The 24,035-nt window shown below is 34.5% G+C and overlaps 1 protein-coding gene across 2 annotated transcripts in view; it reads right to left on the bottom strand.

Annotated features, from left to right (window-relative positions):
- Positions 1 to 24,035, bottom strand: part of LOC150109676 (low-density lipoprotein receptor-related protein 1B-like) — a 361,753-nt gene that overhangs the window by 166,569 nt on the left and 171,149 nt on the right. For both annotated transcript variants that reach the window (XM_090409647.1, XM_090409653.1), the window contains exons 12-14: positions 21,217 to 21,356; positions 10,145 to 10,405; positions 2,886 to 2,969 (exon numbers count right to left, since the gene is read on the bottom strand). In XM_090409647.1, coding sequence (XP_090265773.1) covers positions 2,886 to 2,969; positions 10,145 to 10,405; positions 21,217 to 21,356 — 485 coding nt within the window. The remainder of the gene's footprint in view (positions 1 to 2,885; positions 2,970 to 10,144; positions 10,406 to 21,216; positions 21,357 to 24,035) is intronic.

Raw genomic sequence — 24,035 nt, 5'->3', positions numbered from 1 at the left:
AATTTACATGGTATGCTAAAGTTACAGTTACTAAGTTGAAACTATTGGCTTGACTTCTAAGGATCCTTTCCCCCACTGGCTCGCCCTAGAGTTTATTATATCTATTGCACCAGTAACTTAGCTTATATTGGGGAAACTGGAGGAGGCCTCTCAGATCACGCTCTTAACACCCCACACCAAATTGATTGGAAAAGTATTTGTTCTTTACATCATACAAAATCCTGGTATGAACAGAAATTTAAAGCCTGTGAAATTTTGATTAACTATCCTAATCTAAACAACAATGGTGGCAAGTTGCTTTCTAGCTTAATTTAATTTTGTAACCTAATCGATGTCTGCACAGTTAGCCGAGTGGTTACACGTTCCGCAACCATATGCCTGGGGAAGGAGTGTCCTGGGTTCGATTCTTGTCGCTGACGTGAGGAGCTAAAGGACCTTTCTCAGACATAGCCAAGTTAGTTAGTCGGTCTTGCGCATGGACTGTAGAGTTTTCCCTCCTACAAGCAGGCAAACCAGCCCTGTGAACACACGCTTCTACAGACATAGGGTACCTCCAGGAATAAGGAGTAACCAACCTATTTCGAAGAATTTTGGTTCTGTATGCTACACGGTAAAAAGTGTAGGTCTATGAGTGAGTGCAAATCAGGAACCTAATCAATAATGATATTAACAGGACTCCAGCTTTGATGTAGCAAGATGTTTTTTTTTTTTTAACCAAAGATCAGGCTAATAGTTTTAATGGTTGACCAGTAACTTTAGCATACCATGCAGATTGTGGTGCAGTTTGTTTATATGTATATACGCAAGATGACCTTAACGTGAAGGTCGAAACATCTAGAGATTATTTTGGTTTATATTAAACTAAAGTTTTACTCTAACATGGTAGTTATTTCCATAATTTCTAAGATGATGTATTTTACATCAATTTTACAACCTTCGAATTTTCATATAAATCATCTAACAAAACAGGATGGATAGGGGAATTACCTAAATGCACAACAAAATTTTAAAATGGACAGAAACAATTACTGAACCAGTCTTCAAGGAGATTCACAGTCATCTGTGCTGTTTTATCAGCACTCCAAATGACAGCAGTGATTTCTGTCTGTAGCTTCTAAGCACTTTAGGAATTTGCATATGGTACACAAGTATAGGATTTAGTTTGAAATCTCCTTCAGCATTACCATCCATTAAAACTTATTTGATCTTCTGAAAGTTTAACAATCAGGTTGTCAATGAAAGATGGCAAGAAATTATATTCTTGGTTTATCCTTTATCCAAGTACAAGCAAACAAAGTTTGCGTGTGAAATATTTTCATGACTAAGATGACTTCACATTAATTGCTTTAGTATCCCATAATATTATATTATGGGATACTAAAGCAATTAATGTGAAGTCATTAGCCTCTATATACAAGTAGCTCAATCATGAAAATACTTCATGTACAAACTTTGCTTAAATTTAGATAAAGAATAAATCAAGAATATAATTTCTTGGCATCTTTAATTTAATTTATAACTAAGTGAAAAACTTTCAACAACCAGGTTGTCACTTTTCACTCTTTGGAAAAAAAAAAAAAAGTTTTGGAAAACATCTGTTTCCATCCAAAATGAAAATTTAAATCTATTATTGTTTGGAAAAAGTTTGGCAACTTTGACATAGCATCTATCCGAGCTTGCAAACGCACCTCAAATTGTAATATTATGCGATCCAATTAGTTTTTTCCCATGCAAGGCCTATAAAACAAAACCCTTTTCATTTCCATCATCTCCTTTCAACATGAAAAATTAGCTTTCATTTTAATTGTATAGGGACAAAGAGAATTTTTTTTATTGCAGCAGTCTATCCAAATTGATAACTCACACCATTTCAATCATTTTATCATTTTGATTCCTAATGGCTTGTAGAGCTTCTGAAGTAGATGTGATTTTTGATTTATCAAATTTTCATCTAAAATGATAACCTTTCACTTCTTTTTATCATTGGAACTCACTATTTTGCTCTTCATTTTATCCATAGTCAATGTTGAAGGATAATTTTTTTAACTATAAAAATGTTTATAGTTAACAAAAACAGTATACAGTCTACACATGCTTGAAATACAATGCTCACAGTATATATGACTGCATTATAAACGGAATTATCACAATTTCTACAAATGAAATTTGAAAGAGGATATTATGACAAATGTATTTAGTTAGATATGTTTGGTACAATAAAACGATTGTGCTGCATACATACAGTATGCAGCATAGTATCTGTGGGAGGAGATGTGCTTTTCATTATGCAAGTTCTTTTTACAGTTGTCTCTAATTACACTAACTGTTACTAAATAAGTGCACAGACTAGTCTTCGAGCTGTATTTAGTGATACAATAAAGTTACACCTCACTTCAAAGTCAAGGACAGTCAGGGTTGTTTCATCCAGACTAGCATGAATGAAACTTGCTAAGAGTGAATTTTTAACCAATAACTAAATCATGGTATAAATTTATTAACCATGTTAATTCAAAACTGTGCAAAATGAGGGATTCCTGTATACCAAATCCTAGTTATTACTTATTTAAAACTATTTTAACCCTTCTTTTAAAAACTGTATGTACATAAAATTGATTCTCACTCTAGCAAAGTTGTTGGGATCACAGGAACTGTTTACTATAATGAATTTCCTTTGGCATAACATCATGCCTATGTGAATTGGCTGGAACCTCTCAGTAGTGTGTTATAGTGAGCAAATTTGTTGTAAAGGTTTACTATAATGAGAGTTGACTATGTTTGAACTGTTTTGCTGTGTTCACATTGACATTTTCTGTAAACTATAAGATAATCCCATATAGGTCAGCAAGTTACAACTCTACCATACATAATAATTATGATAAGCATACCTCCAAAAGGCAAGCATTGCTGCTCATCAGGTGATGTGGACAAGCATAAGGCAGGGCAACTCTTCTGGACACACATATCACTTCCTGCAGCAAAAGTATAAATGCTATTCTTAAAAAATGATTTACTTGTAAGGGAACTATTATAAATATATAATAATAAAAATGATAGTAACAAATCAAGATATATATAGTACAGCTATAAGTAACTCTGGCATTCCACTTCTGAGTGCATTTATTGCTTGTTAGATAGTGGGCATTATTTTATTGGTTGAGCATCAGAGCTTCCCACACACTAAAGAACCACACATAATGCCCACTACAAGCAATAAATTCACTCAGTGGAATGCCAGAATTATCTCAGATGCTATAAAAGCACCACACCTTTGACCCTATTTTTGAACCATTAGAATAGGAGACTTACTCCAACACTATTGACCCTTCCAGATAAGCATAGCCAAATGATCCTGCTCAGGCCATACAGACTGCCCATCTTGCCAAAGCTGAGGCCAAAGTAGTGCCTCTGACCAGCTTCCCCTATCTGGATGTCTACAGATCATACAGAAGCAGGGCAATAGAGCTCAGTGATGGAAGTCTGGAAGACAAGACAGGAAGAGGAGACTAAAGTACCAGTTTACTACCAATGTAAACCAGAGGGAGTGTCCTAAAAGGCATGGCACTCATGATGGTCAAAGGTAGACTAAGATGATGTACAAATACTTTGGATATATATATAAATATGTGATTCCCACCCACAACGGTTGTAATCTAGAGTACATTAGCACCATGATTAAGTTAAGGGTTTTTACTGACTTTTTTTTTTTTTTTTACAATATTTCTTATGGTTTCAATTTCTTTTTAAAATCAAAAATGTAATTTTTTAAACCATGCCTCTGATAAGAAGGGAAGTGGTTTCACACCAGACAATGAAATTTATCTTCTGCTTAAAGACAATCACAAACTCAAATCTATTCCCATGGCAAAATTCAAACCCACAGCATAGCTAGAGAGTAGATATGCTAACCATGAAACACTAACTTACTGCCCTGATTTAACACAGAAAACACCAATCTCCTTTAATAATACAGCTATCTAAAAATATCTAAGTAAAATGAAAATAAGAAATATTTCATACTTATTTTATAATATATTTTTTTAATATTATAAAAGATCACTAAAAAGGGAAATATGAAAAACACTGACGTTCAAATGTAATGACTGAAAAATATATTAAAATAGTTACATATTTTGAGGGTGCTGCATATGGCTTACAGATAAGTCTTATTTTTAGTAAATATTGGCAATTTTAATAATTATTTTACATACTTTAGACTCAGGAGTTGTATGTGTGTGCGTGTTTCAATAGCAAATATCATTCAGAAATGTTTTTCACAGCAGTGATCCAAACGAGAAAAATGTCAGCCAAGGTTTCCTTCTTTATTAAGTTTAGCATTAGCAATTTCGTAAAAGGTAGCATATGTTTACTGTATTTGTTACAAAGAGTGAATGGTTAATCATATGAAAACAACAGGAGAAAGTGTGTTACAGAAATGTTTTCGAGTGTGAAGCAAGGTGTGAACAATAAGGTGCAAAACATGAGAGTATGAAAGAAGTGGCTGAAGGGTAGCGTGCTAACGCTGTGTCATTCACTGGACAAAACATGAGCTAGAGTAACTGGAGAAACGAGTGTCATGTAGTACAGCAGGAGGGAGAATGAAAGAACACATGAATAGGAAAAGTATGAAAGTTCAATAAACTAGGAGTAAGGATAAGATGCTGTATGGAGATTCGATGATAAGAGGAAACATGCTTTCATCACAGAAAGTGATGAAAGCATGTTTCCTAGGTGCAGAGATCAAGGATGTTAGTGAAGCTATTAGTTCACAGAGGATAGAAGTGAAAGAATTGACTGTTTTGGCTGGCACATATGATTTGAAAGATGAGAAATATGCAACAAGAGAAGTTATAAAAGAGTTGTTAATAGATGCAAAAAAAGTGAGAAAGTGTGAAATGAACTGAGAAAGAAAGACCATGACTGCTAATGAGTCAATTAAAGTGCAAGAGGAATTGTAGGTAATTTTAGATGTGTAGAGGGAACCTGACAGAAGAAATTTATACCAAGGAATAATCATCTTAGAAGAGAACAAGCGATATGAGAATGTTAGATCTAATAATAGCATTAAAAGATGTACTCATATCCAGGGTGCCACTCTGACACACTGCCGCCTCACACCTAGGAGAGTCGCCATGCAGTCATGTTCTGGAATGTTGCTAAACATGTGGAATTCTCTGTCTGTCAAGCAGGGGGTTCATAGTGAACTATAAAGCTGGTGATTATGGCAGACTTAGGAAGCAACTTGAAATAGTGCCATGGATTGAGAAGCCATGAGAAAGATTATCAGTAGTGCATGGTATAAGTGGTCAGGGATTGTTTGAGTGAAGTAGTATCAAGCTGCATACCCATGGACAAAAGGATACACCGAGTGGGCAATAAGTGGATGAGTAAATATAAAGCAAGAGCTGCGAAAACAAGAAAACATCATCATGATCATCATTAATTTCCTGATACATAACCTCAAGGGATGTTCAGGCTATTACGACAGCACTACATGATTAAGTTTATACTATTACTAATCTTCTATCAACAATTTTCCTCTGAATCAGTCTATTACTTGTCAGCACTCCAATATTGTCATATAGCATTTAGGTCCTAAGGCACTTCTGATTGAATCAATCATCCAACACCTTGGTCGTCCTCTGGATCTCTTTCCTATGAAAGATCTGTTTTACTAACCTTTTCTCTTTCATTCTGTTTAAATGGCCATACCAAGAAAAATTAGCTCTGTGCATACATTTTTTGTATGCTAACAATGCCAAATTCCTTTCTCATGTCTTCATTTTCAATATGTTTGTGCCGCTGATTGAACGTGTTTTTGTCTCCATAAATTCTTCACTATGAATGCTGACCACTGTGTAACTTTAAAAGTACATGTATTGCTTTGCATAATGTTCCATTTATCCCGTATAATTGGCAAGTTATGAAAATGCTTTTTGCTAGGCATTATGTCATATGCCTATTCCAGATCCTTCTCACAGTAATATGATTTTTCAACTATGTGTTATTGAGTGAAAATCTGATCTTGACAGCCTCCATTTGGTATGAATTCAGCTTGTTCTCCAAATTTCTTTTCCACAAGTTTTCTTAGCTTCTTTTGAGGAATGCCTATATAAATCTTATCTGGCACACACACTTAGAGAAATTCCTCTGTAATTCTCACTTTAAGCTTTATTCTTTTCTCTATAGATGGGAACTATGATAGCTTTACTCCAATCATCTGGAAATTGAACTTTTCAGCAGGCCCTCAGCATTTTGCAGTTCAGTCACTGCAAAACTTTTATACAGCCATACTTCGACATTTCTAGATGAGTTATCTATACTAGCTCAGCTGCCTTTCCATATTTCAAGTTTTTGATGGCTATTCCTACCTAAAGTATTGATATATACTCCTGTTTACATTCTTGAAAATTTTGTACTAGTTCTATCATTGCTTGTTTCATTTAAGTCTTTCAAAATAATTACGACATAAATATAAGATATCCTTATCTTCAGTTTCATGTCACCTTTATCATCTTTGATTCCTTTTACAGTACTTTTCCTAGGGATGTATTTTGCTACCTTCCTACTTCATAGCTACTTTTACACACAGCTTAGCTCTTGCATTTTTCTCTGTATTCTTTCAGGGCAATTTGCTGAATTATTTGCTAGGAACTTTCAGCATGCTTTCTTATTTTCTAGGAGTGCTTCTTTGATGTCTTGTATTCATCATGGTGTTCTTATTTTTGTATCCTTGCAGACAATTTCACCAGATATCTCCCTGGCTTTATTTTCTTCAGAGTCTGCCACTTAGACACCAAGGTTTGGTCCTTGTATTCAAACTGCTTCATTTTTTCTTCAATAATGTTTGTATGGTGGACTCTACAGTTTACCTGTAAAAGTTGCTCAATTTTAATTCTTTTCAAATATTTCTTATGTGTTTTTCTTTTCAATGCATTATTCATTTTTATCCTACTTAGAACTAAGTGATGGGCATTTCCAATTTCAAATCCTCTGTACATTCTTGTATCCTCCTGAACCAGCATGAAGATATTACTATCCACAATGACACAGTTAATTAAGCATTTATTTTTTTTGTCTTCTCTCCATGTGAATTTGTGCACATCTTTATGCTGAAACATGATGTTAGTAATGACTAGTCTGTGTCCTGAGCAGAAGTCCAGTAGATACTATTATCATTAGCTTTGCCCTTTTCTCCAAATTTTCCCAAAATGTTCTTATGTCTGGTGGTATTAATTTCCCACTCTGCTGTTTAGATCTCCAACAAGGACCACTTTTTCCATCTTCTTTATGTTAGCTATCTGCTCTAGTGACAAAACATTCCTCCAATTCTTCCTTAGGAGAATCTTTTGTGGGGCCATAGGCATAGATAAGTTTCATTGTCCATTTCCCCATTTTGATGTTCATTCACATAAGTACTTGCAACTGTCATACAATTAATTATTTCATGTTTGGTCTTGAATGTCCAATCCTTACCTTCACACACCATGTGAGGGTGAGGATTGGACATTAGGTCAGAAGCCCCAGTTAGTTCTCCACATTCCTTTAAGGTGATGTGGAGGTCTCCTTCCAGTTACATGTTATCACTACTTCTCCTTTCTTTGATTGTTACTGCCTGAACATAACATCCTGCACTTATTAGTTAGCAAGATCTCAACTGTTTTTATCTTCTTTGTCTCAGTAATGCCAATTATGTCCACATGGTATTTTTCCAGTTCTTCTGCAAGTTACATTTCCTTTTAATTAATACTCCTGATACTGATGGTTCCTATTTTCAGTTTTGATGTTGGGTTTGATCTTCTTCTAGATGATGAGTTTGACTTTGTTCCAGTAGCTGATTTTTCACTGTTTGCCCTGGTTCCCTGATAAAAGCCGCACGAGATCTCATCATGTTGTGCCATCATGTGTATTTGGGGTTTAAGCCAGAGAGTGCAATTTGGTCAGCTATGTCCCAAACTATCAGCTCATTTTCTTCATTCAGTATCCAGTGGATGCCTACTAACAGGACACACCATGTGAAGGTGAGGATTGGCCATTAGGTCAGAAGCCCCAATTAGTTCTCCCCATTCCTTTAAGGTGATGTGGAGGTCTCCTCCCAGTTACATGGCTTTGACCCTTAAGTGACGAAAAAGAAAACACTGTGGAAGGAATATAAAGAAGTGGTCAGCAAGCTCATGAGCAATAATATACAGGCAAGCAGGGTAACTAGTATTGCAAGAAAGGCCAAATGAGATTGAAAGAAAATTAGCTAAGGCTGATATATATATATATATATATATAGATGCATATAGCAAAAAGGGGGAAGAACTGATTATGGAAGAAAGGCCTTAATTAATGCCGATGACAGGAATATATTCACAAAAGCAAAAGAAACTGTTGAGTTGCTGAGTGATCATTTTGCAAAGGTGTATCATCCAGGTGGAGATTTTGCAGTTGCTGATGTAACAGAGACAGATGTAATGAAATGAGGCAGATGAACAGGAGGTGCTCAGCATATCCAAAAATCTTTCCACAAATAATGCAGTGGAACTGGATGCAATGTCAGCCTGTGTACTATGAGAATATGCGAGAGATGTACTAATGCCCCTGTTCAATTGAAGTCTCAGCTCTGGCTAGTTTACAAGGGAGTGAAAAGAGGATAAGATAGTTCCAGTACATAAAGGTCACCCCAAGACAGAAGTAGCAAATTACAGACTAATTAATATCTCAGGAGTGGTGGTTAATATGTTGAAAAAGTTGGTTCAAGATAATAAAATTCAGCAATAGGTGGATAGGAATATGATACTCTGTAGTAGGCAGCATAGCTTTGTGAAAGGTAGGTTCTGCCATTAGTATTTTACTCACATTTTACAGCAGAGTGATAGCAGAATTAGATAAGGGAATTGGTTACTGATTCTGCTGAACTTTGCAAAGGTATTATTTGACAGCATACTACATGAAAAAATATTACAAAAGTTGGAGCAAATGGGAATGGATATGAAGATGGATAGGGGTAGTTGACAGACACCGGAGTAGTTTATGGTGGAATGGAGTCTAGAAGAATGAGACTGACTAATGGAGTGCTTCAGGGATATGTACCAGGGCCACCACTCTTTCATTTGTATGTTAATGATACACAAAGACTTAAGGGGAGGAATATATTCAGCTGTTTGCTGATGATGCAAAACTGGGTAGGGAAATAGTTGATCAATGATGATGATTTATAGTCTTAATGGCAAAAGGACAACAAAGGTCATACTATACCATATCAAAGGTTATGGAAGTACACAAGGTAAGACAATCACAAACATCCTGCAGCAGGATTTGAACCCGCAACCTGATGGTTGGAGAACGGGTATGATAACCACCCAGCCAACCAGGCTGGCATAGTTGATCAGGGTGCTATAGATATCCTGCTGGATGATTTAAATAAATTGGCATTATGGGCAAAGGATGGTGGTTGTCAATTTAATGTTGTAAAATTGTAAGGTTATGCACTTCAGGTTGAAAAAAGGTTACATACTGTATCCCATTGAAGTTACTGGATTGCATGAAACTGATGAAGCTAGGAACTTGGAGGTGATGGTGGACAAGTTCAGAGGGCATATTGCAAAAGTTGGTAAAATAACTCAAAGGATTACTTGGATACTGAAAAATACACTAACAAGATAAGGAGGTTATTATTCTTCTCTATAAGGCTACAATTTAGCTACATTTGACTACCATGCACAGATTTAGAGATGAATGACCAAGCTGGTGACAAGTCTGTGGAATGCTCCCTATAAGGAAAAGTTGAAGGTGTGGTTGCAAAATTTGGGGTTGATAGATGGAAATGAAGGGCATGATAGAAACTTATAAGTTATTAAAGAGATTCTATAAGACTGATACAAAGGAAATTTTAGAATACATGACAAATATAAAACTATTTTGGTTTCATCCCTGGAAGTTGTGTAAGATATGACTAGTAAATGTGTGTGTGGACTACATTTTTTGCTTAAAGAGTTGTGAATGAGTGTAATGTATTGCCTGAATTAGTTATGAGTGAACGAGTTTAAAGAGAGGTATGATACATATTGTATATAAAGGTTACTGTGAGTTTCCTCATTATGAGTCATCTGACTCCATGGTGATACTCAATAATAATAATAATAATAAAAGAATGGCACACCTGAATATACAGCTTCTGTAAGAGATAAAGAATAAATGGCTGCATCTGTTTTAGTTAAGAAAATATGTTGTTCATGTTGTTTCAGAGAAATCATATAAATTCCATTTCCCTCATATGCCAGGAGAAGAGATGATCTGTTTCCACCAATTGCAGTTACATTATCTGCTACTTTATACATCTTTTCACCAGCGTATGAAGAACAGTTAACCTCATCATAAATGAGCCAACAAACTTGATGAGCTGCAGAATGGAGAGTTAAACCTTGCAAAAAATAAAATAAAAAATGTTTAAATAAAATAAAATTCAATAAAATTTAGATATATTCTAAAGGTGTTTTTTAAAGTAAAAACTTTATATAAATAACACTGAATGGCCATAGAGCTAGTTATTTGAATTTTGAAGATTTAAAGAAAAAAAAAATTAAAACAGTGATACCTCAGTACTATTTACTACTAGATATAACTTTAGGCACTCATAGCAAAGATAAACAACCGAGTAAAAGACTTAACATTAATATGTGTCTGAACTGATCCTTTAATTCAGTATTAGATACTGCTGATATGAAGTTCAATACTTCAAAAAAAAAAGAAAAAAAAAAAAAAAAACCAGCTTCTGAAGTTATGAACTGATTCTGAACAGCTACTTGAATTATGGTGTTTGAATTTACAAATAAGCAAATTTTTAAAATTCAAACAGACAGTCACAGTTCTGTAACAGTTCAGTGTTATATGCATCTTCAAACAAAGTTCCTCCTGCCTTTTTTTAAACTAAAAAACTCTAATACACTCCTGATTTTTTTTTTTTAATTTTAAGTATTTTATTCTACTCATAATTTCAAAATATTTTGTATTAACAGTAAATTATATAGTATATACAATGTCTGAATATTGTAATTCTGAATGGCCACTGATACTGGATTTAGTCTATATTTAGTTAATAAAAAAAAGAAATAAAAAAAATCAACTAATAACTGCTTAACAGAATGCAAATGACATGTTTCAGCAAGAAAATCAGTATACTAATTATTCTGACCACTACTGATAAGTATCAAAGCAAGAACCTTATCTGCTGTTGCTGAACTATTAACCATAATGCAAGCAAGTGTGCAACTAGCCCTAGATGGAAGGAATGGCATGAGCTCTAAAATAGTCCACAAATAGTTGTGGACTATTCATCATGAAGGTTATTTTCTTGATCATAAATTAGTAAGTAATAATATTTGGTTTACGAATCAAGTGCTGATCAATTTTATTAACTGAACCAACTAGTTTCGCCACACTTATCTGTTGGCATCTTCAGGGCACTTACATATAGGTTTAAGTTAAGTGCCTTGAAGATGCCAACAGATAAGTGTGGCGAAACTAGTTGGTTCAGTTAATAAAATTGATCAACACTTGATCGGTAAACCAAATATTATTACTTACTAGTTGTGGACTATTTTAGAGCTCTCCTCTGGACATCATTAAGAATTTTTAAGAAGGTTTTAGGTGCTCAACAGTATTTTAAAGATGGGCAAATTTGGGATTTATAAAAGGTTAAAAGTTCGATGTGTGTAAAATAGCATTTTGAGCAGAAAAGAATGTGTCATGCAAGGCTGGAGGTATATGCCAGTCTCCATAAAAGGGGGAAGGGAGATAGATCTATGCTGAGATCCATTATGTGAGAGAAAAGGAAGTTTGCTATACTGACTTGCTTTACACCTGTTATACATTTACACCTTTTCTATACACTCTGCTATATAGATATCTGCAATATTGAGAATCAACCATACTATGTCCAGAAAGTAAAGTCCATTCAGAATTTACTACCAAATAACATATGGGAGAGGGAGTGTGCATGCGTGGTAGCATAGAGTGACTCATTAATTACCTCGTGACCATTTCACTTTCATTCTGTTAACATTTCTTGTCATCTAAGAATAATTTAGAATGACGGCTGTGATAAAAACATCACACCAGCTGTGAGGTTCGTAGTGTGATTTGTTGGCAGAAAACAGCTTCTCTTATTTAACAGCATTGTCATCATTATCAAATTCCTCACATGTACCCTCAATGGGTGTACAGGATATTATAATAAGACTACATGAAGAGCTTACATCATTACTAACTTCCTATCAACAATTTTCCTCCAAATCAATCTGTTATTGGTCAAGAATTCCAACATCGCCAGATTTATATTTTAGTCTTCTAAGGAACTTTTTACTGTATCAATCCACCTATATATTGATCTTCCTCTGGGTCTTTTGTCTGCCAACCTGGCAGAGAACACTTGTTTTGCATTGCCATTGATGCTATCTGTTTATGCCCCTAATCTTCCTCAGGACTCTCATATCTACAGTCTCTAATCTTTGGTCAACTGTTTTATTTCAAATTCAGCCCTCGGGTCCATAAATTAAAATTGGTTTGAACAGTCTTGTATATAGCTAATTTCGTGTTTTGACTAATTTCTCTCTTATTCCATATGAATTTATTCAGTTGACTTCATACCAGCTTTGTTGACTGTGTTGTCTATTTCCATATTTAATTTACCATCTTCACTAAAAAATGTGCCTAAGTAGCTGAAATGTTTAACTTCTATAGGGTCTCCATTCATGATGCAGTTGATATTTTCAATGTTTCCAACTATTTTCATTCTCTTTATGTTGTTATTGCTTAGTTTCATACCAAATTTATTACAACAGTTATTCAATTTAGTCAGAAAATCTTGCAGAGTTGTACTGGATTTGTTTAAAAGTATAACATCATCCGCATAAAGTAAAGAGCTGAGATAAACATCTAACATCTCCAAATTTGATATCATTTTTAATACTGCTTTCTTTCATGTGATCCATATAGATAATGAATAACAGTAGGGATAATGTATATCCTTGTCTGACACCAGATTTAATATCAAACCATCTTCGTGTACTTCCTTCAATTCTAACGTATTGATAGATATAATGCTGCATTGACACCATATAACTATAGTATTTTGAATAGCTTTTCTCTGCATTTTGCAGGTCTACAAAACCTAAATGCAACTCTTCATTATATTCCCTCGATTTCTCAACTATTTGTCGTAAAGTGAAAATCTGATCCTGATAGCTTCTATTTGGCCTGAATCCAGCTTGTTCTTCACCAAGCTTCCCTTCTACAATCCTTCCCAACCGTTTCAACTATACTTGCATAAATCTTACCAGGAACACTCATTAGGGAAATTCCTCTGTACTTCTCGCATTCAGTTTTATTTCCCTTTTTTATATATGGGTACTATGAGAGCTCTACAACAATCATCTAAAATTCATCCCTCTGTCCAGGCCTTCTGAACTATGCAGTGCAGCCACTGCAAGATTTTTATACCTCCATATACTTGAGCATTTCTGATCAAATATCTACTTCAGCTACCTTTCCACATTTCAGGCTTTGATGGCTTTTTTTACTTCAAGTATGGATATGTATTCCTGATTGTATGCCTGTTAATTGGTTTTTACCACTATGCTATCACTGCTTGTGTCATTTAGCAATTTTTTAAAGTAATTGCTCCTTATCAAGGATATCTTTTTTTCCTCCACTTTTCATGTCACCTTTATCATCTCTAATTCCTTTTATAGCACTCTTTCTCAATTTCTGAACTTTTTCAACAGACTCCAGAATATTTTGCAATCTTCCTGATATTTATTTTCTATATTGTTGCCAAAGTCTTCCCATGACTTTTGTTTAGCTAGTTTTACAAAGTGCTTAGCTTTCTTACATTTTTCTCTGTATTCTCTAAGAGCACAAACTGATTTATTTGCCAGGAACTTTCGATATGCTTTCGTCTTTTCCTTCACTGCTTCTAACGTCCTGTGCCCACCATGGAGTTCTGATTTTTCTATCATTGAAGACAACCAAACCACATGCCTCTCTGGCTGTGGCGTTTCATAAAACACCACAAATATACTTGCCACTGATTATCCAAGGTTCGGTTCCTATTTTCAAGCCCTTTCAATTTTTCTTCAATAATATTTGTTAATTTTTGTCTACAGTTTACATCTAACAGCTGGTCAACTTTTATTCGCTTTAAAACTTTCTTACATGTTCTTCTTTTCAATATGAAATTCAATTTCAGCCTGCTCAAGACTAAATGGTGACCACTTCCAATTTTAAATCATCTGTACATTCCAGTGTCCTGCACCAGTGAGAAAACATCTCTATCAACAATAACATAGTAAATAAAACTTTTCTTATTCCTTGCCTCTTCTCTTCGTGTGAATTTATGCACATTTTTATGTTGGAACAGTGTGTTAGGTTATATAATAACATAACCTAATAATAACTAGATCATGTCCTGAGCAGAAATCTGAGAGGTATTTGTCATTATTATTACTTTGCTCTTTTCTCCAAATTTTCCCAAAATATTTTGTATGTCTCACAATTGTTTCCTACTCTGCTATTTAGATCATCAACAAGGACAAACTTTTCCTTTTTCATTGTGTCAGTTGCTTTCTCTAAAGCATTAAAAAATTCCTCCACTTCTACCTTAGTAGAACCTTCTGTGGGACCATAGCCACAAATAAGTCTCACTGTCCAGTTCCCCATTCTGATATTTGCCCACATCACTCTACTTGAGACTGCCTGCAATTAAAGAAGATTAGCCTTGTATTTCTACTAAGAAGCTAACTCCATTTCTTTGCCATTCAGGTTTCTTATGTTGATAGTACCGATCTTTAACTCTGGTGATATTGAGTTGGGGTATGCTTTCAGATTTGTTCCAGTACCTGACTTTCTGCTGTTCGCCCTGGTTCCCTGGCGAAAACAACGGGGGGGAGGGCCTTGTTTAACTGGGCGATGTCCCAGCCGGCATGAAATTTTGTCATGTTGTACCATCATTTTGTATATTGGTTTAAGCCAATAAGAATACAATTTGGTCAGCTAAATCACAAATTGCCAACCCATCCTCGTTCATTCAGTATCCAGGTAAATACCCAACAAGGTGCACCACAAGAAGGCGAGGATTTGACATTAGGTCAGAAGCCCTGGTCGGTTCTCCGCATTCCTTTAAAGGCTATGTGGAGGTCTCCTCTCAGTTATACAGCTTTAACCCTTAAGTACAGAGTTAAAAAATAAATAAAATCTACATTTTTAATATGATGCTGACATTGATGTCATCTAATCATTCCCCTAATCCTTCTCAAGGTCTCTCAATTGTATGGTCCCCAGTCTTTCAATTCCAGTTTTAAAATCAGCTCTTTGATTTTAAAACTGGCTTAAACACCGTTTTGTATATTGCTAGTTTAGTGTGCTGACTAATTTCTCTTTAATTCCATATAAATTTATTCACCATTGATTCCACACCATACTAGTTTTGTGGATTTATATGATGTATATGTTCATATTTAATTTGTCATATTCACCGAAAAGTGTGTCCAGAGAGTTGAAATTTTAGAATGCAGTTGAAGTTTTATATATTCCTGCCTATTTTCATAGTTTTGGTCTTATAAAATTCTATACGAGAAAGAGAGAATGTAAGAATCAATGTAATTAAAATAAATGTCTACAGTATTTTCAGGATTTGTCACATGCCACAAAAGAATTACAAATACCACAATCCAAAGATAATGGCAGAACTCATTTCTATTCAGGAATTGAATGATATATTAAATAACTTTAAAAAACACAGTAAAACACATAGAGAAGACAGTACTAACATGGAACTGTTCAAATATGCTGATGAAACTCTTAAATGAAGAAACAGATTTCTTGAAAATATGAGGTTGGAAGAACACATAAGCATCCTGGCAGAATATTCACAATTATTCCAGTTTATAAAACAAAGACTGAGAAAATGATTGTGGAATACATTCTCAATAATGGTTCCAATATTAAAAGTAGTTATCCATGCATATTATTACTTTTTTTTTTTAAATTACTAATTGAAAAGCACAAAGAATTCAAAAAAACCAACATATACAGCATTTAAGATTACAGGAAAGTTTTGGACTGCAAGCAGAAATCAACTTTTAGAGAAACACCGATGATGAAACCTGAAACCAAATAACAGTAGCAATCTATACAAGTATAACCTCACAGAAATCAAATTGGGAACTGATATATCAAACTGGAAACCAATAGAACATCTGAGGATATCCAATCCTCACCTTCTCATGGTGCACCCTGTTGGGTATCTATCTGGGTACTGAATGAATGAGGATGGGCTGGTAATTTGAGATTTAGTAGATCAAATCGTAATCTTATTGTCTTAAACCATAACTCAAATGATGGTACAACATGATGAAACAAGCCCCCCCCCCCCCATTGTTTTTGTCAGGGAACCAGGGTGAACAGTGAAAAGTCAGCTACTGGAAGAACAAACTCCAATTCAACATAAGAGATCAAGATTGGTACCATCAACATAAGAAGCATCAATGGAAAAGAAATTGAACTAGCAGAAGAAGTGGATAAGTACCAGATCAACATAATAGGTGTTAATTTATCTTGAAATAAACAAGACAAAAACAGGTGAGATCTTTCTAAGCAACAAATCTATTTATTTATTGCTTGGTCTCCTCATGTCTGAGGACTCATGACCCTAGTCACAATGTCTATTTCTTTGTCTTTTGTTGCAGCAGTGGCCAACTCTCAAGTAAGTCTTGTGATTTAATCTGGTCCAACCATCTTTGTCCTTCCATTTTGCCCTGGATGATAAGTTTCTCCAGGTTGTCATTTTCATGTATTGAAATGTGACTGATATATTTGAGAATTCTTTCATTAGACCTTTTATCCATCCAGGAGACTCAACATCCTTCTCCAGCACCTCATCTCAAAGCTATTTATCTTGTCCATATCTTTTTTGCCAAGTGTCCAAGATTCAACACCAAGCTATTGACCAGTCTTGATTTAGTGGTGGTAGAAATGTTTCTGTCTTTAAATATTTTCTGCAATTGCACCATTGCTGACCTCACCATGGTAATTCTTTTAATTTCTGGCTGATATCTACTCTTGGTGCGGATTAGAGCTCAACGGTAAATGGTTCATCCACCATCTCGAAGTCAATGTTGTGGACAAAATTGTCTTCATCTATGGTGATGTATTTTGTTTTATCACAATTAATTCTTAAACCATATATATTTCAGCTTTCCCCATTCAATTATTTTAATGAGGGACTTCAGTTCTTCTTTGCTGATGACAATAAGAATGCTATTATCAGCATATCTAAGGTTATTTATCTTTCTGCCAACAACTTAAATAATGTATTCTCTGTAAAAATTGTATAGATCGGGGGAGAGTATGCATCCTTGTCTCACACCTTTCTTGACATTGACCCACAGATGTTTTTCCATCCATCTTCACCACAGCCTGATTACTCTTTTAAAGTTGTGTCAAATGTTCTGGGATGCCCACTTAGTATTTTCCAAAGGTCCTTCAACCTGATGCAGCCAAATGCTTTGGCAAAATGAACAAAACACATATACAAGGAAATATTAAATTCTTGAGCCTTTTCAACCAAGTGCCTTAGATTAGAAATTTGATCTTTGGTTCCACATCCTTTTCTAAAACCTGCCTGTTCTGCAGGAAGTTGCTGCTCAACATATTAAGTCTTTCTTTAATAATACAGAGGAGAATTTTGCTTGCATGTGAGATCAATTGCATTCATTGACATTTCCTTTTTTGTGTATTGGGATAAAAATGGATTTTACCCAATCATCATGCCAATTTCCTGTCTCCAGGATTTTATTAGAAATTTTTCTGATGATGTTGATTCCTATGGGTCCTAGACATGCAAGAAGTTCACTTGGTAATTGGTCATGGCCTGGAGTTTTCCCTTTTCTGAGTTTAGAGCTTCTTCAACCTCTTCTTTTAAGATGCAAGGTTCCTTATGGAAGTCTCTGGTGTTTTCTTTGTTGAATGAGAATGAATTATCTTTGCATAGATTTGAGAATACTCTTTCCATCTATTAAGAATGTCCATTGGATCAGTAAGAATATGATTGTTGACATCAGCTATACTTGAATACTTTGGTTTAAATTTTCTATTCAAAAGCCTTATTTTGCTAAACAGGTCTTTGGTTTGATTTTGATTTGAGTGATCTTCAATTTCTCTGCATATGTTGTTGATAAAGTTGCTTTTATCTTTAATGCAAAAATTTTTGATGAGCTTTGATAACTTGCTATAGATCTGTGCATCAACTTCCACTGAAAGTCCTTTTGACTTTATTTCTAATCTTTTCTCAACTTCTTTCAGAGTTTCATTTGATATCCAGGGTGTGTTGATTCTGGATTTTTTTTGGGCAACATTGACTTTGCAGTTACCTGTAATATTGTTTTGTTTTATTCCAAAGTTCTTCTGAGGTTGTTTCATCAGTCTAATTCTCTAATTCTAGAAATTTATTTTTCACTTTAATGTTATGTCTCAGTGAAGTTTAATCTAGGTGGATATGATAGGTATTATTTCTGAGAAAATTCCCATGTTACTCCTCTAAAAACAAACTATTATTTTAATGGCTAATATTTGAAAAAACTGTGTTTTTTTCAAATTCCCCCACATTACTTTACCCCCCACTTCCCCAATATGAAGGCAAGTTGCCAGAATAAGGAGACAGAAAACAACATCCAAAAAGATATGTCCAAATTTTCTCTTATTTTTATTCTTCATATATTAGTTTTATAACACTTCAGTAATGCCCTAGAATTTGAGTAAAGAGCCAATGACATTGTAAAAAAAGGGGTACTCCTAAATGAAAGTAGGCTATATTAGCCATTAAAATAATAGATGGATATGTTATGTTATTTGTTCTCAAACATATTTTCATATTAGCAATGAGGAGTTGGTGATCAGAGCCATAATCAGCTCCAGGAAATGCTTGAACATTTTTCATCATAGAGTTCCATCTTTTGTTAATAAGGATATAATCAATTTGGTTCCAGGTGTATAGTCTGTTTATATTGCTTAAAGAAGGTGTTAGCAACCATAAGTTCTTTTGTATACAAAAATCAATCAGCCTTTCAATTTTCATCTTGGGTTAAAGTCTGTGAGATCCCAGGATTGTCCTGTTGCAATCTTCCATCCTTTTTCCAACTTTTGCATTGAAATCACCCTTAAGAATCAAAATGTCTCTTTCTCGTATTGAATCTATGGCTAAATTTAGATCCCTGTAGAAGAGGTCAATGGTCTCTTTCTGTATCACTGTAGGGGCATAAATATGTAAGTGTGATTGGTACTGGATTGCAGTCAATCCTTAAGGAAATTATCCAATAACTTTAAGCATTATGGTATATCCTTAAGCAACAAATACAAGATGTTATAATCAGGGAAAAGAAGGAATAGCTATAATATTAAACACCAAATATCAAGATAATCTTCTTGAATGGTAGACACCAAGTAGAGTAATGTAAGCTAATAGAAATGGGGAACTGGAAAATGAGACTTATTTTGCTTATGGACCCACAGAGAAGATTCTACTAAGGATCTTATGTGGGTCCATAAGTAAAATAAGTCTAATTTTTTGAGGCAAAGAAGGCAGCAGACACAAATCAAAAAGGAAAATTTGTCCTTGTCGTGGACTTTGGTAAGAACATAGAAAATAAACATCAGGAAGGTAGTAAAATATTCTGGATGCAATTGAAAAATCTCAAATCGAGAATACTGTAAAAGTCATTAGAGATGATAAAGGGAACACTCAAAAGGAATTCCATCTGAAATATATATCTGCACTTCAAGTAGAAAAAAGCTATCAGAAACCTGAAATGCAGAAAGTCAGCTAGAGTAGATAATATTCGACCAGAAATGTTAAAATATGGAGATATAAAAGTTTTACAGTTGCCACACTGCATAATTCAGAAGGCCTGGTCAGAGAGTCGACTTCCAGATGATTAGAGTAGACCACTCATAGTACCCATCTATAAAAAAGGTGAATGCGAGAATTACAGAGGAATTTTTCTACTGAGTGTTACTGGTAAGAAATATGCAAGTATTCTTTAAATGATTAAGAAAAATTGTGGAGGAGAAGCATGGAGAATAACAAACTGGCTTCAGGCCAAACTGAGGCTATCAGGATCAGATTTTCACTTTAAAACAAATAGTTTGAAAAATCACAGGAATATAACAAGGATCTGTATTTACATTTTGTAGACCTGGAAAAGGCATATATGACAGCTGTTCAAAATGCTCATTATACTGTGTAAATGGCACATTATATCAAGCAATACATAATTGCTATTTGAGTTGTAAATCAGCAGTTATAATTGGAGGTACAGGAAGATCATTTGATGTTAAATTGGGATTGTGACAAAGGTGTACGTTATATCTACTGTTATTCATCATCTATATGGATCATGTTATGAGGTAAAGCAGTATTAAACCTGATATCAAAATTGGAGATGTTAATCTCAACTCTTTACTTCATGCAGACGATGTTATACTCCTAAATAAATCCAGGACAAGTCTGCAGAATTCACTGACCAAATTTTTGAATAAGTGCTGTAAATAAACTTAGTATGAAAATCAGCATTAAAAACACAAAGACAATGAAAATAGGCAGAAACATTGAAAACATCAACTGCATCCTGAATGGAGAACCTATAGAACATGTAAAACATTTCAACTATTCAGGCACAACTTTTTGTAAAGATGGCAAATTAAATTTGGAAATAGACAGTAGAATTAACAAAGCTAGTATGGTAGGAAGTCCAGCGCTATTAATATGGAATAAGAGAAATTAATCAAAACAGCAAACTAGCTGCATACAAGACAGAGTTCAAACCAATTTTAACTTATGGCTCTGAGAACTGGGTTAGAAATAAAACTCTTGATCAAAGACTGGAGACCACAGAGAGTTCTGAGAAAGATTGGTGGACTTTTGATGCTATATATCCACAGTGGCCAAACTGCGGCTCGCGAGCCGCATGTGGCTCTCCTTGAGTTTTATTGTGGCTCAACTAACAAATAAAAAATATTTATAATTTTTCTTAATTTTCTATTGTTTTTAATTTTTCAATTAACTACATTGATGTTCGGCAACGTAGTTATATTTATATTATTTTGACAGAAAATTTAAAAAGATACATTATTAAACGATACAAAAGAATCAACTGACATTACAGACCAACCACAATTTACCTTGTGAGTAGGGCATGACTTTTTTATCCAATGCTCTCTCTGTCACTACTGTCCGCAAACTACCATCTAATCTTGAGGATTCAATTATCAAACTGTCCGGATTACTTTTTCCAATTTTAATGTGTGACCAAAATAATAACCTAAGGAAGAAAATTAAACAGCTTCAACCTTTTGACTGATATACAAGGAGCAGTATAAAAATAATAAAGAAATAAATAATGTAAACTGTCCATATTTATTGACACATCGCATGACCAATATGGTATACCTACCATACTGCAATTACATATAAAGCCTTAAATTTCTTACAAATCTGAAGTAACAGTTTTGCAATTTAGTCTTTCTCTTATTTATGATTCTTTTTATATAAACAATATAATGTTCATTTTAAAATTATAGCTGAACAAACTTTATCATTAACTTCTAAGATTAAGAGAGGACTATAGTTATATGTCACATGCTGAAGCATCTATTACAGTCAGATCTCATTATAGCAAAGATAGTGAATTTATTATTATTATTACATGACACCTCCAGGGAGTCCAAAGACTCATCGAGAGAGGGAATCTACTCTACAACTCTGTCTCCACCACTCAATCCACCAAATACAACTAACTGCAACTACACCAACGCCATTTACCACCCAACCACCACTTCCACAGACAATAATCACAAACATCCATGCACATGGCAGGATTCAAACCCACAGCCTTTTGGCTAGTGTTATGTCGTTGTTTTCTCTCTATTTCTAAACTTATATACCTCATTAATCTCCATTATCTTTTCTAATGTATAGCCTAACTTGATTCTACCTAGGGATAATTCCTTTTCAGATACTAGCTAATTTGTATTATGCTGTGCCAGCCAGTATCCTATAACAGGAAATAATTCAAGCTCAAGGAAATATTCCTAGATTCATTGGCATACACTCTAATATACACTTCATATACAGTTATATAGATTTCGGTACTTTGTAGTCGTGACCTATTATCTATTCTTAAATATATATATATATATATATCCAAAATTCTTCCCACTAAGGTTCTAATTTCATAAGTGGTAATTTGATATCTCGAATTCAGGCATATGCAATAAAACATGTTTATTGGAACTAAAAGACAAGTACAACTAAATTGAATCAAAATACTAAAACTTCTAAATCTCCTGCTAAGTTAAATCTCATGCTAAGACAGATTAACAATTCTAAATTAATCAAATGCACTTAGACCAATCAAAGTATTAATCATACAAAACAATGGAAAGCAATGACAATGTTACACTAAATTAAGATCCTCTCATGCATGCTATTCATAAAGTACATATTATACAACTTGTTGCTTTCTCAATTAAGGTCATTCTACTAAACAAAATACTCTTATCATTTCACTCACATTCAATTGGAAATTCGTTCCTGACAATTCCTTGTCCGACAGAACTAAATCTTATCAAATACGAAATCTTATCAAAGTTCTCTAAAGGATTGTCCACATTACATAATCAAACACAAATTTCTATCTTCTATCTCTTCCGTAACATATAACAAAGATCTCTACATCACCCAGTTCCTTCCGAAAGTCTATTAACTACCACATGTTGTTCTGGTCATCCTTCGATTGGCTATCTCAGCGCCTGGCCTTGTGGCTGCATCATCCTTTCTACTTCTGCCGGACACGATCTGGTTTCTGCTGCGACTAAGGGCTATCTCCGCTCTTTCGATGGGACATCCAGCGACTCGCACGATTCTGCATCGGCTGATGATTCACATACGGCTCCGTGTGGAATCTTCTCCAGCATAATCAGGAAAGTGGCCCGCTGTCCGACATCATTGCATGCTGGCTCGTCTTTTCTCTGACCACCGGTCAAGAATCCTCGAGATGAAAATCCGGAAAAAAGACCTTGCAATATGGCACGCATTGCCTTATATTCTGTGTTCAAGCATCCTCTTTTTGCTGAATCCTTTTTCGCATGACCCTTTACTTTTAATGCCCTTAAGTTGATCCTTTACTCTCCCTTTTGCTGTTTTCTTGGAAATGTGCTTACATCACTTTCCGTGTAAGCTGTAGCCTCTGGCATTACGATCGATACGTGCGGTTCAGATGCGACCTTTGAACTGGTACTCATTTGTCTGGCGACTTATGTTATTTTAGATAGCTTTATAGGACACAAATTTAAGCTAATATTTCTTTTACATAGAATCACAAATTTGACATAATTCTCTAATTTAGTCTTCCATTTGACAACAAATATTTCTAATACATTACACATATTAATGCACATTCTCATATACAACAAACAAGGTCTTTCTTACTTTCTGCTGGTGTGCAGGTATTGTCTTAAATTAGGTAAATTTTCATGTTAGACTCTGAACGAACAACTTCTTAGAAAATCCTCCATTCAGGATCTAACACTGGAGAACAGATAAGCTGACCACTCGGCCAACGAGGCCAGCAATTCATTCACTATAAACAGTGAAAATCCTGTAGCATCAATGCTATTTTGAAGTGAAGTCACTACAACAAATCTTTCAACAAAAAGTGAGAGATATAAGCAAATTTGTTTGCTATATATATATATAGCGATTTTTCCCCCCTGACTGGGCAGACTAATAAAATTTAGTAAACCAAGATGACCTTCATTAAAATAAAAAATTTTCAGTAAACTCAATTTCAGTTTAAATCAGATCATCTTTAAGCCCAAAATGAAATGATATGAAATAAGAAATAAGTAAACCAATGTATAATAAAATTAGTTTTAAAGATTGTCAATGATAATGCATCCAATTATACACATGGCTTGCACTGTCAGTGTAAAAGTTATTA

Source organism: Typopeltis vanoorti, chromosome 2 (assembly GCF_054136105.1).
Source record: "Typopeltis vanoorti isolate ZY-2024b chromosome 2, IOZ_Tvanoo_1.0, whole genome shotgun sequence".
Classification (NCBI taxonomy): Eukaryota; Metazoa; Arthropoda; class Arachnida; order Uropygi; family Thelyphonidae; genus Typopeltis; species Typopeltis vanoorti.
This window is presented reverse-complemented; position numbering and strand designations above follow the sequence as displayed.